This window comes from Atractosteus spatula, chromosome 21, assembly GCF_055471065.1.
Source record: "Atractosteus spatula isolate fAtrSpa1 chromosome 21, fAtrSpa1.hap1, whole genome shotgun sequence".
Taxonomy (NCBI): domain Eukaryota; kingdom Metazoa; phylum Chordata; class Actinopteri; order Semionotiformes; family Lepisosteidae; genus Atractosteus; species Atractosteus spatula.
This window is the reverse complement of record NC_142726.1, coordinates 17,321,739-17,337,594: the sequence shown is the minus strand read 5'-3', so window position 1 is coordinate 17,337,594 and position 15,856 is coordinate 17,321,739. Positions and strand designations below refer to the sequence as shown.

Sequence of the window (15,856 nt, the reverse complement as noted above, 5' to 3'; positions counted from 1 at the left end):
TGCTACACTTGTCTCCTTCACAGTGTTGCACCACAGGACGTTTCCGTGGGCGAAGCAGCATAAACCAGGCTTGACACATCTGGAGGTCTTATTTGCGCACTTTTATTTCTTATCCAGTTTTAAGCAGAACTGCAACCTTTTCTTTTCCAGTAGGAGTGTGATGGCTTTGACACGTGCGTGATTGTTTCAGCTCCTGTGTCCTGCTGGGGGTTGATGTGGCCATTGTGTTTCTAAGAATGCAGCAAAATGCAATCACTGTGCCACTACTTCGGAGACCAGGATAATTCTTTTAAATTCCTGGTACATTACGACTTAGCTTTTTCCTACAACAAAGAGGAGCACAGAATTACTGGCCGCAGTAAACAAGTTTATTGTAGAAGAGATTGACTTGTGAGGCTGGGCTTAATTAAAAAGGCCACTTTGTGGTTTGAATTGCTTTTTAATCATCTCGGGACGTTAATGTGACTGAGATAAAAAAGTAAAAAAGCAAGAAAACAGTTTTATTTATGGAAATTACCTTTGAAGCCAATTGCAACATGCAAAATGGTAGTTTCCAGAGGGACAAGGTTGTGAAAAAGTCTGATTGTTGTTCGTATTTTTTTCCATTTTAAGAAGAGAGCAGGGCTCAGGAATCACAGTTTCAGAGAGGACTCTGCAAATGGCCTGTCAGTGGGAAAAGTCAGGCTGTCGCTAGTTAGCCTCCTTCTGATGAAAAGCCCAGTCTGACAAACTGCACTGTGACTGACAGTCTCAGGACACCTCACTTTGACGGGGAGAGATTCTGTTTTTTCGCCTCCAATTCATCAGAGAGCCACACATCTCTTGGAGAGAATTTTCAAGTTGAAATGTGTTTTTAAAATCAGTTCTCCACTACTGCCATGCTTGTTGTCTGCAATTTAATACATTTAGTGCAGCTGCTTCCCTGCAGTTTGTGCTGCACTGGACTGTGATAATGTCAGCACAGTGATAATCTGATAATGATAGGCACAGGAAGAAAGCATGAAGCCGTAGGCAAGGACAAGGAATTAAACTGGGCTGGAAAGGAAAGAAGAGCAGTTGTAAAGATGCAGGATTCTCTGCGTGCTCCTCAGTGAGTAAACAGACATCAGGCTGCGGGGCAACTGCACTTGTGCCTGTCTGCGCCCTGAGTCAGCGTGGTGTTTAGAAAATAAAACTCCTGGAGGTTCAAGCGAACCAAGAGGATGTCATTAAAGGATTTACAGCTTTGAGACAGCGTGAATATTGTCCCCTGCAGCACTTTACAGCACAATCACGAAGAAGCAGAGGCCCTCAGAGCAGAAGTATGTCAGCACTTCCCGCCCGGTTGAGATGGGGATGCTTTCAGCTGTGGCTCTGCAGACCTGTGCTTCGCGGCTTGAGGGCGTGAGCGCCTCCTGCTCTTGACAGAAGGGAAAGCAGACTGCCCCGATACCAGCAAGCTTGAAGCCTTCTGGGTTGCTGGTCCCGAGGGCACGAGGTGGCGAGGTGTGAGTGGATCAGAAGACCTGGTGAAGCTGACACTGCCTTTCTCCTTCCCCTCAGTAAAGACCAAGCCTGTGGTTTTCGGCAGGGCTCTCTGAGTGTCCCAGGAAGAGCACGGACCTTCGTGAAGAGCCCTCTGGGCCAGTTTTGAGAACGTGTGAGGGAGTTGGTGTGCCTGGCTGTCTGTCAGCCACAGCAGGCGGTGGACTTTAGGATTGCGTTTTGTGGCAGTAAAACCACAGCAGTTCAGCAGCATGTCTCCTTCTCTGACTGTTCACCTGCGGTGTCACAGTGGGGCGCTGTCATCCTTGCACTCTGCGTGGAGCAGAGGCACTGCTTATCGAGAAGCCTGCTGGACTACGGCTCAAACTGAGAAGACAGGCCATCATGACGGTGCCCTGGGGAGTCTCATCAGCTGAGGGTTATTAAATGAATGTTATGACCAAAGAGCTCCATGTGGTAGATGTGTGCACCACTGCATTTCTCTGCAGTTTCCCAACAGTTGCTTTGCCAAGGGCCTTATTGTATCTATTCATGCTTTGCTCGGCTTCTGCTCAGCTGCACATTTTATGTAGTGTCTCTACATAATTTTGCTCTGTGGAAGAAGAGCTCCTAATGACAGTGCTAATAGTGCCCTCCTCTCCTCCCTCTCTCCTAATCCCCTGATCAGGGGGCCTCGCCCTCCCTGGACCGGAGCTCTGATAGGGGCGTCTGTGTGTGTTGGGAGCAGCCCCAGCTCAGCACAGTTCCTCAGCCGCTTGGCACCACACTGAGTTGATAGAGTTGTGCAGGAGCTGTGCGTGATTGAAATACTCTAATGTGTTCTGCCTGGAAAAGAAAAACATCAGAGTGCTCCACATTTTAGGAAATCTCTACCAGTTATTTAAAGCCAACCCCTGTTTTGTCTGTCTCTGCACTGCCCTGTTGAAACATGCTGCGTAGCTGTGCAGATGCTGTATAACAACCCAACTTGCCCGTGACTAAGTCTGCTGACTGGTAGCAGCAGAGCTGGAAACAAATGGCTTCTGGTTCAGTGACCCAGGCTCATCTCGCGCTGCCTGGCTGCAGACAGCCATACATCAGGCCCAGGGGATTGTGCTCTGGAGGGCTGCGGATAATTCTCAAAATGGAAAAAGAAAAGCGCATCATGTCCTGTCTCTGCATTAATTAGTAAGTATCCTACTTTGAAGATATAGAAAATGCACCGCTGATCTGATTTGTGAGGATTTTTCCTCCTTCTAGTTTAAAAAGCTGCTTTTCTGGCTTTTCGCAGAGAGGGCTGCGAGAAGATCCCCAGTGTACGAGGCTGGAAGGAGATTGTGTAAATTCTGTCTCCCTAGAGGGGGCGCCAGTCCATCACAGGGCCGCAGACAAACAGGACAAGCTGGAATACCTGTCCAGCACATCTCTGGGATGTGGGAAGAAATCCACCAGAACAGGCACCCCATTCTAGAATTGAACCTGGGACTCTGGAGCTGGGAGGTTGTAGCCAACACCTACACTCTGCCCTGATTCATTTTCATTAGAAAAAATCAATTGTGATTGCATGTGTACTTGCGTGTGTAATAATGCTAATAGTATAGAATTGAGATGAAAGTCAACCTGACTCCATGAGTGAATTAACCAGCATACACATTCCTGGAACTGAACAACTCACTTTGTAAACTTTGTAACTGCAGAGAGGGACAGGGAGAGGGAGGTAGAAGCGTACAGCTAAGAACAAATGAGTGAAAGAGACAGACGTAGGCTCAGAGTTGACAGAGACAGAGTTGTAAGCAGAGAGAAGCAGCAGAGCTACAGAAAGAAGCAGAGCAGGCTTGCCTGTATATTCCTCTTTGTGCCATGCTGTGGCAGACTCGCATTCCTACCAGCCCTGGGACTGAAAGAGAGAGAGAGCCTCATTTACATAAGAAGAGGCTCTGTACCCAATCAGGAGCCTGGAAAGGAACATTGGGATTGAGTGTGGGCACAGGAGGTGTCTGGTTACCTAGCAATCTTCCCTCCCTTAGCCAGAGAGCGAGAGCTGGGAGTCTCAGCACTCGAAAAGGAACGGGATACTCTCATACTTCTCCTGTGAGGTCACACCACTGGAAAATGCATTAAAAAATCTCCCCAAGTCCTCCTCCAGAGCCAAAAAGGAACTTTAATTCCAGGTGGCCAGGGGACCTTAGAGGGTGTTCAGCCTGAACACCACCACCAAACTCTCATCTGGAAGCGCAGAGAGGGGCTGAAAATGAACTATCTGGTGAGTGAGTGTGTCTTTCTAGTTTGCGTGTGAACTGCCTGTGGAGGACGCGAAGTGCTTCTGCAGGGAAGGGAAGAGGAGAGAATGGAGAGGGGGTGGGGTGCTGTTCTGAGCGGTTCTGCTCAGGGGTAGTTTTTGCCCTTGTGTTGTTGCCGAAGCGGCGCGGCTCCCTGTTCTGAGCCAGGGAGTCAGAAGGCTGTTCATGAGTTGTGTGCCCTTTGAAGAAGGGGGGTAAAGTTATTTTCTTATCTTCACTACCTTGCCTACAGTCTCCATGTGGAAAATTAAAAACAAATAAATCTGGTATCGCAAAACCTTGAATTGGGTTAGGAGCTGTATATATATAGATGTATCCATCGCCAGATCTGGGCTGATCTACTTTTGTCTTTTTTTTTAAATAAAGAAAATACCGGTTTGATTTTGGAAAGACACTTCCAGTTGTTAACTCAGTAGAGGAAAAGGCATTTTGTCACAACAATGAGACACGTAGCAGGGCTGGAGGAGTTGAGTTGCTGACACAGGAGAACTAGAAAGATTAATTTAGAAAAAAAGGAAAAACACAGACAGGCGAGATCTTGGCAGCAGAGCCCAGTGCTATTGTTTGAATTCACTGGCACCTCTTCAGCTTCTCACTGTAATTGCAACTTTGTGGTATTGGGCTGGCAAGTTTATCTGAGATTACAACATACCTGTCGTTGTCTCCTTCGCCTGCCCCTGGGGCTCTACTGTGATGGTGGAGATGCTCTGGGCTGGGTGCTGGACTGACAGCTCACTGTGTGACTGTGGTACAGGCGCTGGGACTGAAGCTCACTGTGTGACTGTGGTACAGGTGCTGGAACTGAAGCTCACTGTGTGAGTGTGGTACAGGCGCTGGGACTGACAGCTCACTGTGTGAGTGTGGTACAGGCGCTGGGACTGACAGCTCACTGTGTGACTGTGGTACAGGCGCTGGGACTGACAGCTCACTGTGTGAGTGTGGTACAGGCGCTGGGACTGAAGCTCACTGTGTGACTGTGGTACAGGCGCTGGGACTGACAGCTCACTGTGTGAGTGTGGTACAGGCGCTGGGACTGAAGCTCACTGTGTGAGTGTGGTACAGGCGCTGGGACTGAAGCTCACTGTGTGAGTGTGGTACAGGCGCTGGGACTGACAGCTCACTGTGTGACTGTGGTACAGGCGCTGGGACTGACAGCTCACTGTGTGACTGTGGTACAGGCGCTGGGACTGACAGCTCACTGTGTGACTGTGGTACAGGCGCTGGGACTGACAGCTCACTGTGTGACTGTGGTACAGGCGCTGGGACTGACAGCTCACTGTGTGACTGTGGTACAGGCGCTGGGACTGACAGCTCACTGTGTGACTATGGTACAGGCGCTGGGACTGACAGCTCACTGTGTGACTATGGTACAGGCGCTGGGCTGAAGCTCACTGTGTGAGTGTGGTACAGGCGCTGGGCTGAAGCTCACTGTGACCTGAGCTGTAGTGCAAGAGAGCACAGGGAATGCAGGTTTATTCAGTGTTGACAAAAGCACAGCAGGACTTTTGCTTTTGTTGTTGTAGAGCAACACCATGCACAGAGCTCTCAGAGCCCAGTGGCAGAGGGAGAAAGTGAGACATAGCCCTTCAGTTCTGGCTGGTCAAGTGGTCAGGGTAGTGGATATGGTCCCCTGAGCACTGTACTGGACAGTCCTGAGCTCTGTCCTTATGGATCAGACTTCAGCGCGAGACCCTGTGGTCAGAAGCTATAGTTGATAACTCTGTCTTTTGTTTTTTTTAGATTGTGCTCTAAACATATACAGTATATTATTTGAATGCCTTATTTTTCTTGAAGTCAAGCTTTGCTGAAAGTTCAGACTTCACATGGCTTCACATTTTGCTGGGGCGGGGGGAGCAGGTCTGACGTCCGTTACTGTAGCTCACATCTCACATCGGTGGGCAGTGATGTGATTCGAGACGTCAGCCAAGCAGTAGCTGTGGCTTTGAAGTCAAAAGAAAAAGTGAGGCTTCCAGCCGTGTTGCAGCAGTGAACAAGAGCTTTTGTGACCTGGGCTCTGAGCACAAAGGCATCCTCCTTGACAAGCAGGGCTTAATCATTAATGACTAACGCCTGGGTCGTTCATCAGGCGCTGGGTTGGAATCCCCCTTCTTTCCCCTTCCTGGGAGAAACCAGCGCTCCCCGCAGATCTTGTCAAACTGCTGTAAAGAGGCTCCAGAAACCCAAAGGGGCTGCCCTGTTTGCAGGTGTTGAAACTCTCAGATCGTCCTGTGTGCAGAAAACTAAAACTGAGCAGCTTTAGTACAAAATAAACTTCTTGAGAAGGTTTATTCTTTAGCGCTGCAGCCACAGGAAACAGAAGCCTGGATGCTAACTGCAGTCTGGCTGTCTTTAGGTTCAGGGCTGTTCGTGAGGAGGGCTCTTAAGCATGGGATCGAGGGCTATACCCCTTGTTGGCTTACCTGAGAGAGCGGCCTCTGGGCAGAGACGGGAGCTTTTCAGGCTGTGACCACTTACGCTCTCACAATGTTGTATAATCGGAAGGTTTCTGCAGTATCAGGCTGGGAACTTATAAAGGACAATAAAAAGGAAAATCGCAGAAAAGCTCCAAATAATTTTTATTTTCTGCAGCTTAAATAAAATTAGAGTAGCCACTGTAAGGCTCCAGGATAATACAATTGGTAAATCTTGCTGGACCTAATGCCTGCAGAACAGCACAGGTCATTAGCATAGAAAAAGGTTGCAAATTACATTTTCCTATTAGGAGGGAAAACTAAATAAATGAAAAGCAGCAAGACACAATCACTCCCTGCTGCCCTGGGGTCTGGGCTTGCTGTTTGCACATGTGTGCTCCTGCAGGCTCCAGGTCGTGATGATGCTGTCTGGAGCTCCAGTACACGCAGGTGTTCCTGCGAGCTGCAGTAGTCGCTGGGGATGATCCTGTTGTGCCGATGAACACCAGCCTCCCAGCCTGCGGTTCAGGTTCCTCCAAGACTGTGATTTCCGTGTCCTGGGAGGCCTTGAGCCTTGGCTGGTTGACCCCTGTGGTAGTCTGACCTCATTGGGGAGAGGTCACGGCGGTCCAGTGTGTCGTGTTGGTCTGCTCTCGGGACATTGAATTTGCTCCTAATTCCAGTTCATCAGCTTCTGCGCTTTTCCTGCTGCCCCCTTCTTGATCAATACAGAAAGTGATGTTTCAAGTCCAGCTTAGGACCCATGGTAGTCCACCAGAACTTTGCTCCCCTCATCCTACCTTCTACCTTCTTTCGTCAGCCCTTCAGTTACTGTCTTTGGAATCTGATTGTGAGTGTCCTGTGCATCCTGTTCATCCAGGGCAGGTACCAGACCGAATAGGCAGGCGTTCCTGGGACAGTGTGGCTCTGTGACCTACAGTAGTGGCACGGCAGACATTTCATTATTAGGCAGAGTGGAATTAGGCAGATCAGCACTCGGATACAAAAGGTAATTTTGCTCTTCAATTTGCTTGGAGTTTATTGATTCTCAACATTCGTGAAGAATCCTGTGGAATTCTCTTCACAAGCATGAGCAGGTGATTGTGAGTTGAGAAGTGCTCCCTGTTTTCAGCACATTTCTTGTTACTATTAGCCTCGAACTGTAATTTAGGTATTAGTGGTAAATGTGGCCAAGACTCTGATCTTTGAATAATTATAGTTTCTTGCGTGTGTGTGTTTCAGTGATCTCCCCACAGAACAGTGGACAGCTAGGCAGTGGTGGTGTGGGTGTGTGCTGATAAAGTGTAGTTTGCTCATATTTCTGTTTTTCTTTAAATACGCTTTGAAAATTCCAGTCCTGTTCCTTGGGAGCTGTTTGCAGTAGCTCTTATCTAACCTGGTACTTGATCTAAAGACTCTTGCTCAAGCACAGAGCACACCGCCCTGCCACCGACCCGAAGTCCAGGAGGAGGTGTGTCAGGCCTGTGCTCAATAATAATTAATTATAATAATTAATAATAATAATTGCTTACACTTATATAGCGCTTTTCTGGACACTCTGCTCAAAGCGCTGTACAGGTAATGGGGAATCCCCTCCACCTCCACCAATGTGCAGCATCCAGCCTGTGCTCCAGCTCCAGACTAGTGCAGAGCCTGAGACTCCAGGGCCCTCATATCCAGAGTATGTGTGTGTATCGTGTATATCTGCTTTTAGGTATGTGTGTGTGTAGGTAGGTGTGTGCACTGAATTCCACCCTGTGATCCCCAGGCCTGAGATCTTTGACACTTGTAGAATTAAAATATTTTATATTTTGATATATAAAAATGGTGGGTAAATTCTCACACACGCACACAGTGGAGCAGTGGATCAGAGTGCAGAAGGAGTGGAATGTGGGCACTGGGCCTACACACACACTGAAACCATACCCAGCCAGCTGACAGCCAGGCTTGCGGACAGGCTGGAAGCAGTGAGGGCCGTGCATAGATGAGCAGCTGTCTGTGGGGCAGTGCTGTCTGTGAGATAGTGCTGTCTGTTGGGCAGTGGGGCAGTGCTGTCTGTTGGGCAGTGCTGTCTGTGGGGTAGTGCTGTCTGTTGGGCAATGCCCCAGAAAGGCAGCTGGTTTCTCAGGACACAGCTGCTGGTGTGCCAGTCAGACACCAGCGCCCATCACTGAAGAGAAGCATCACAAGACTTTCGCAACAGGAACAGCATCTTGAATAATTATTATTTCATGCAAAAAAGGTTCTTAAGAAACACATTTTGGTTCACAATCTGAAAGGTCTTTTGGATGCGGCTCTGATTGAGCCCAATCTGTGCTGAATGATGACCTGAGAGTTGGTGCAAAGAGCTAATTTCTCCCCACTTCTCAGTTTCACTGAACAGGCGAGCTCTGCACTGCTACTTTGGACAGCAGAGGCTCCTCACGCACAGCCTGTGCCTGCAGTCACACCACGTCCGGGAGTGTGCATCGTGTGTTGCTGCAGGTTTGGTTCAGTACGTGCTCATTTCCCTCCTCAGAAGTAAAACAAACCAACCCTGTCCTCTTCATGTGAAGCTTGTTAAAGGAGATTTTTTCATGGTTTTTTTGTGTTGTAATCAGTGGTCACAGCTGGTCCAGGGAGCGTTGGTTATCCACCACACAATGTCTGTTTTCCAGGTGTTCAATTACTTGGGCTCCTTTTCCAAAACAAGAAAAACATTTAAACCTTGAGTGAGGTGTTAATAGTAACTGGGGCTTGGAATAGCTATATTTACAACTAACAATTTGTTCCAGAAGTATACAGAAACCAGAAAGTTAAAGCTGCATGTGCAAGTTTCAAGGCAGATTTGACTTTATTTTTCAGGTCAGACACACTCTGCTGTCCCCCTGGTTTGTTTCCGCAAAGTGTGATTTTGAAAGTAGGGGGTTTAGAACAACGATGTGCTTCTGGGGGGGGGTGAGAGGAAGACTGCCTGTCCCGGTCAAGTTGTCACCCGAGGGGCCAGAGAAAAGGTGCTGCTGCCTGCTGTGTGACCAACAGGAAACCAAACAGAACGAGAGAGACGGTCAAGTCTTGGTGTTTCTGTAGCGGAGGGGGTTGTTGTGTTTATTGACATTTTAGGGATTCCTGCATTTACGGTAGCCTGCCGGGTTACAGGCAGGACCTTCTGGCAGAGACAGCTTGTCCTAGTAATGTATATCCTACACTGTCTACACAAAGAGCCAGAACTGTGCAACTGGCTCTTTCTTTTTAAAGAAATGATTTTATCTCCATAGTGCTCCATAGTTTTTTAAATAGAAGTAGTTCTCAAACCTCTCCTCTCTGCTCTGCGCCTTTTTTGTGATTAGATCTGCTGTGTTTTTGTGCACAGCCCCGGGAGATGTGTATCGAGCTGTGTGGGTGGAACTCGGTGGAATTCATTGCCTTGGGTCATGGTTTTGCTGAGTTCAGAGTGAAACGTGATCAGAGCCTCTGAGCATGTCTGAACAGTGCCATCAACTTAACAGAGGCAGCCTGTGTCCTGTCAGAACACAAGCACTGATTACAGAAGATTTGCATGTTATGTTTGGGCAGTTCTCCTGTGGCTTTATGGTTCTATTGTTCTGCTACTTTGCTTTGTCACAGTTTCCTTATGATATACATCATGCTTCAGCTTATCCCTCTAGGCTGTTACATTTTGTAGTGTGGCACGTTGTACTTACCTGCTCCTACCAAGGCATGCTGTGATGACTGTAAGGGTTCAGATGCATAGTATTCCAGTCGCAAATGCACCAGATTGCAGGAGTGTGTTCAGATTGCAGGAGGGTGCATATTCTTCTTCTGCTATACAGGCCTGCACTGTGGAAGGGAATCAGGATCCCCACCGCGAAAACGCAACACTGTTCTCGACGCTGCACCTCTCCGAGTGTACTGGTGGAGTTCTGCTGTGCCAGACGTTTCGCTCAAGTTGGCTTTGCAAAGTTTTCCAGCAAGAGTTGACTGGCTTGCTTTAAGCAGTCTGGCTAACTGCTTAGCAGCGACTAAATCTGTGCTGTGCCAGGATCTCTGATGAATTGGTTATTTGTGTCTCTGTGAAGAGGACAGATGAAAGTTGTCTCACTGGCACTGGAGCCCTGACTCAGACTGAACTGCTCCTGCTGCCCCAGGGAAGAGCTCACCTGGTCTCCGCGGTCTGAGAAGAGCTTTAAAAGGTTATTGACACCGAGATCAGAGAGAAAACACCTTGCTGGAGGGGTTATATTTGTGTACTCTAACATTTTTATGCGATGTTAAAAACTGCTGGCATGGCATTTACACTGAACTTCAGAAGCAGTACGTTTGGATTCACAGTATGTCGCTTAGTGTTTTTTTTTTTGTTTTCGTTTTAAAACGTCAGCACCAGGTCTTGGGAAATCAGCAGCATTTCAGCACTTGTAGCCTGTAGCTACAGGTTAAGTGAATCTTTTCTTATTGTGAACACTCAGAGGGAGGACCAGAGCAGAGTTTTGGGTGAGGGAGTGTAGACAATTGCCTCTGCTCTGCGTGCCAGGTGCCAGGGTTGCTCATGTTTTTATCTCCACTATTAAAGAATCCTTTCATGTTTCTGCCTCTTTTTGATGGCAGTGTGGAAATGTTATAACTTAGTCTCTGAAAGTGAACCATTCCACCGCGGATACTGAGAGACATGTTTTCTAATAAAGCACACCCCTAACATCACAAACCTATCACAGCAGTTTTTAACACCCAACATTAAGAAGTGATACTTTACTGTGGCCTGGGAGCACTGAACGGTCAAGTCACACTGGCTCTGTGCTGGCTCTGTGCTGGCTCTGTGCTGGCTCTGTGCTGGTACTGTGCTGATCGTGAGATGATCCTGAGCTGATCTCAAGCTGGCCCTGTGCTGGCCTGGATCTGACCCTGATCTGGCTCTGATTAGGCCCTGAGCTGCTCTGATTGGGCCCTGAGCTGCTCTGAGATGGCCCTGAGCTGGCTCTGTGCTGGCCCAGGTGTGAGGAGGGCAGAGACTGGCTTGGTGCCTGTTCGCACCATTTGGGTTTTAATTTTGTATGTTTTATTTCAGTCTGGTTTATTGTAATGCTGTCTTTTGGCAGTTTTAGCAACAATGAGTTTATCATGGAACTAATGCTCAGTTTAGTTTTGTATTTGTTACAGTTTAGGGAGTTCACTTTAATATCCTTTCCTGTCTCTTCACTGCCCAGTGAGATCATAGACCAGATTCAGGGTTAGTGGGGCACTGAGGCTAACAGTGCACTGGTGAGCACTGAGCACAGCCAGACCGCAGACAAAACCTGTAGCCTGTTCTGCTCCTGAACAGCCGGATTGGACCTGCGGTCTTTTCTGTTCCCGAACAGCCGGATCGGACCTCAGCCCTTCACAGATTCAAAGACCTCCGCTGTAGCAATTTCTCCCTGTCATCTCCCTTCCACATAGCTTCAAGATTGTTATACCTTAATAATTGTTATTATTGTTGTTATTAATAACGTGTTAATGAGGCTAATACCAATCGTAGTAATAATAATGACAGCAGCGAGCAGGCTCTGCGTGTCAGGAGGCCGAGGCTGTTGTGAAAGCGGAGGAATTGAGAAACCTGAGGAATGTGTTGCTCTGGGAGTACAGAGGAATGTGACTGGGACTGGGCCTGGGCAGGCAGGCAGGCGAGCCTGGACAGGCTGGTGTTTACTGGCAATAAGTACACCTTGCAGCCCTGACCCCCAGCGATCCCGAGGTTGGAGGGGAGGGTAAGTCAGTCTCCCTATAGCACACACGGAGCCACACGCTCGCGCCTCCTGAAGCAATCCTGCCTGCATCTGAGCGATCACATTACACAGAGAGTCAGGAAATGTCTCACCTTTGTTCACTGTGGCTACATATAGTTTTTTCACTATTATAATAGCTTAACAGTAGATAACAGAGATTTTAATGTGAGGGTTCAGTCAAAGGCCAGTTTCTTGCATCAAGGTCTGGTTGAGAACTCTCTGTCCTGAGGGTTTGCTGTTTCTTAACATGGGTCTTGTTTGTACAACGGCCTTCCATGAAATTAGGTATCAAATCGTCTCTCTGAGTTCTGGGTAATGTAATCTTCTTCCTCTGAGTAAATGGATTTCTTCTAATGGTTTGTAATTGTAGATTGGAGTCAGGTTCACTTTTTTGTGACACACTGTGTTTCTAAACAGTAAAGGAGCATGCTCCACACTGCAGTGGGGCAGTGGGAGTGGGTGTCATGTGACTCTAGCAGAACAGCCAAGGCTCTGGATCTGCTCATTACTCTGTTTGCTGCCGCAGCAGCTCTGAAAAGGGGCACAGTGGGGCATGAGCCAGACCCCCTCCGCCACGGGACTGCATCATTCAGAGCTTTGCGTCTTGGGAAACGAGCGCCCTGCTGTTGTAGCTTAATGTTGTAGAAATTGGAGTGCAGTACTAAGACAGGCCCTGCTAACTCAGCGATCCGAAAGGGGATTGTGTTTGTCTCAGGAGGTCTGTGTTGAGCTTCACACCCCTTTTTAGTCTCCCAAGTTGCATGTGCTGTAACCGGCACATAGTTCCCGTGGTAACTGCACCCCTGCCCCCGTGTTTGTTTTAGAACGGCCATGTTTTTGCGTCAGTGTGTTCCTGTGGGAGCTCAGGGCCCCTGCAGTGCTGGACAGGAGGCCAGAAGCAAATACAAACATTCCAGCGGAATGCCTCAGCTCTGTGTCACTGGGCTCGTCTGGCACAGGTATTGAGCAAGAAAGCAGCTGGGGGAGGAGGGAAAACCATCACTCACCGGCCTGCCAGCAATCACCTTCGCATTCTCAGACATTATTGGCACCTTGCTTCATGACTGGATAGCCATGTAAGGCATGTTTACCTTTGCTCTTAGCGAAGAAAGGCCTAATTTGAGCAGGCCTAATTTGAGCAGTTCCGAGGTGAGGTGGCCAAGCTGGATAGATCCAGTTGAAGATCAGTGCAGCCTGCCTCTCTCTGCCCTTCACACACTGACTAATAACCACATAAAAGTTCTGTTCCATGCCCTGCATTGTGTGCTTCGTGTCTGACTCATGCGAGGAATGCTGGTGTCTTGGTCCTGAAAAGGCAGAATAAAGGTGGGCTGTTCTATCCTTTTGTGCTCCCTGCTGTACAGAGCAATGAACTCCCCCCCTTCTCACACACTCAGTCCTTTAATAATAATAATAATAATAATAATAATAATAATTGCTTACACTTATATAGCGCTTTTCTGAACACTCAACTCAAAGCACTTTAGAGGTAATGGGGATCCCCTCCACCACCACCAATGTGCAGCCCCACCTGGATGATGCGACAGCAGCCAGAACAGATAAATTGACAACGATAAGGATGTGATGCGGGGGGGGGATGATCTTCTTTATTTGGAAACAGTACTGTAGAATTCCTTCCACCCTCATGATAAAGTATTTTAAGCAGTTGAAGGCTGAAGGAAAAACGGAAGTCAATAGCTGAACGTTGTCTTTTCTCAGGAGTGAACAATGATGGGGGTTTCACTCAAGACTGCAGAGGTTTATGACACCAGTGCTGCGAGGAGTGCTGCGAGGAGCTCAGAGGGCTGTTTGTGCTCAGTGCACTCCTGCCTCCCTGACATCACCGCCGTTTGTCCCACTGGGGTCATAAAAAGGCGGAAGACAAAAGGCCGGGACAGCACCCCTCCCGCGCCTGCTTGAGCCCAGCGCTGACCTGTCTGTAGAGGGGCTCCCAGCTGCCACATTACTTCCTGCTCACTTGCTGTCTCCAAAGGAAGGCAAACACTGGCCCTTTCAGCGGCCGGGTAGCCATCCCCACCATATAACTCCCTTTTAAATGCAAATGCCTGAACTTTTACTCCAGACAAAGGATTCTGTTTTCTTGTCCCTCACCTAGAATTGGCTACCAGGCGCTTGCTGCCCCACTCCGAGCTGGAGCACAGGGCACGTTTTGACCTGATGATGCTCTCGTGAAACAGAGGCGTGCAGTCTCCCGCCTCTCCCCGCACTGCTGTCCCCCCGTTCAGGAGAGCAGGAGGGAAATGTGCGTCAGCTGCCTTAGGCACTGTGCTGCACAGCGTTAGGCTGACTAATGGACTTCACCAGTTCACACTGTACACGCCTCCAGCGATGGCTTCTTTCTTGAGTGAACCCACCCTGCCCTTCCCTCTTGCGCAGTCTCTGTTATGTTAATAATCTAAGGCAGCTCATTTTTTTTTCCCTTCCAGGCCTAACAGTGAGGATATGATCAAAAGATATTGTGTTTCTGGGCAGCTGTGCGGCTTATAGTTGGGTGCAGGGTCCTGTTGTCGGGGTGCACCCCAGGAATGAGGGCCTGCAGTGCCTACAGCACAGGGGGGTGTTAATCATTTACCCCGCACTGCCTGGGCCAGCCGGCCCATGGAGACCATGATGTCATGTCTTTGCTCCTTGTAAACACCTCTTAGGCAGAGTGATTGCCGGTACCTTACGGGGACAGACTATACAATTACACAGCGGCCAGGAGCTTGGAGACCAGACATTACAATGATATCATGACACACTAGAGGCACAATTTCAAAGTGCAACAACCCCCAGCTCCAGCCCAGCCCCCTCCCCTCCGGACCGCTTCGCTCCCTGGAGCTCCTGTCCCCAGTTCAGTCCTTCCCAGTTCACCCGGGCTGGCGGGACCATTTTATTCCTGTTAGCTGTCACTTGGCTGAGGCGCTCCGATTTGCGCCGTGACCGCTGTGAATATCATCGTTTGCGTTTTCTGTCAGACTGGGCGTGGAGCCTGGAGCTGGGAGAGCAGGTATTTTACTTCATAAGGGCTGACTGCTCATCCCCCAAGATTCAGCCTGGTTTGATTATATATAAAACATTCCCACCACCCAGACAAATCTCACAGGGAATTCTTCCTCATGGCCGGTATGTTCACAATGACTCATGACATGGACTGATTCAAGCCATGTTTTGCCCCCCCCCCTCCATAAAACTGCTTGACCCTTTTATTTTTGGGGTGTTTTTTATTTTTGGGTTTTTGTAACATTGTGTAAAAGGAAATGAAAGTTTTTCACACTTTGTGTAAAAAAAACCCTTATCTCAGTTTTAAATGCACTTCCTAAAGATGTGTGTTTGTGTGTGTTAAGTAATTATGTGGAAACTCCAGCCTCGGCAATGAAGACAGTAATAGTCATTTGGTCATTGACTCTCATTTTGTCACTCTTGCTCCCAGTCTGGGTTACATGTGAATCATTTTCCAAGCACTTCCTGTTGCCTAGGAGAGAGAGGTGGGCGGGCAGGCAAGTGAGCAAACTTTTTCTTGGAATGGAGGCAAAGTTCATGTTGGTAAAATCCTCGAGCAACAGACTGGCCAGTGAGCTGTGGCCTCCAGCTTCACACAGAGACACACAGCAGAGACCGACTCCGCCCCACAGGATGTGAACTCTGCAAAAACAGGCTCCGCCCCACAGGATGGGACCTCTGCACTGCGCTGTAATGGGGGTGGTGGGAGTAGGGATTTAATAAGAAAAGAGACTCATGGCTTGCCATAACTCCGCTGCCTCATCTCTTCTCCCCTCACTTTCTTTTTCAAACAGAGTTCAGTTCTGTCCAAAGGGGCTACAAAACGCATTTGAATTTAGGTATCAAAAGCACCTATATAAAATTTAATTTTCTTTTTTTAATTATCTCAAAAACAAAACACTTCTTAATTTGAGCGCTGGGAGTCCTGTGTCATACGTCC

The 15,856-nt window shown here is 48.5% G+C and overlaps 1 protein-coding gene across 2 annotated transcripts in view; it reads left to right on the top strand.

The window, feature by feature from the left end:
- bcar1 (BCAR1 scaffold protein, Cas family member) overlaps nt 1–15,856 on the top strand; it is a 70,718-nt gene that overhangs the window by 25,548 nt on the left and 29,314 nt on the right. Inside the window, exon 1 of one of the 2 annotated variants that reach the window (XM_088938765.1) lies at nt 3,494–3,727. The exons of the other annotated variant lie outside the window; for it this stretch is intronic. Coding sequence (XP_088794891.1) covers nt 3,716–3,727 — 12 coding nt within the window. The 5' untranslated portion in view covers nt 3,494–3,715. Of the gene's footprint in view, nt 1–3,493; nt 3,728–15,856 lie in introns of those variants that run through there. 2 annotated transcript variants of the gene reach the window in all.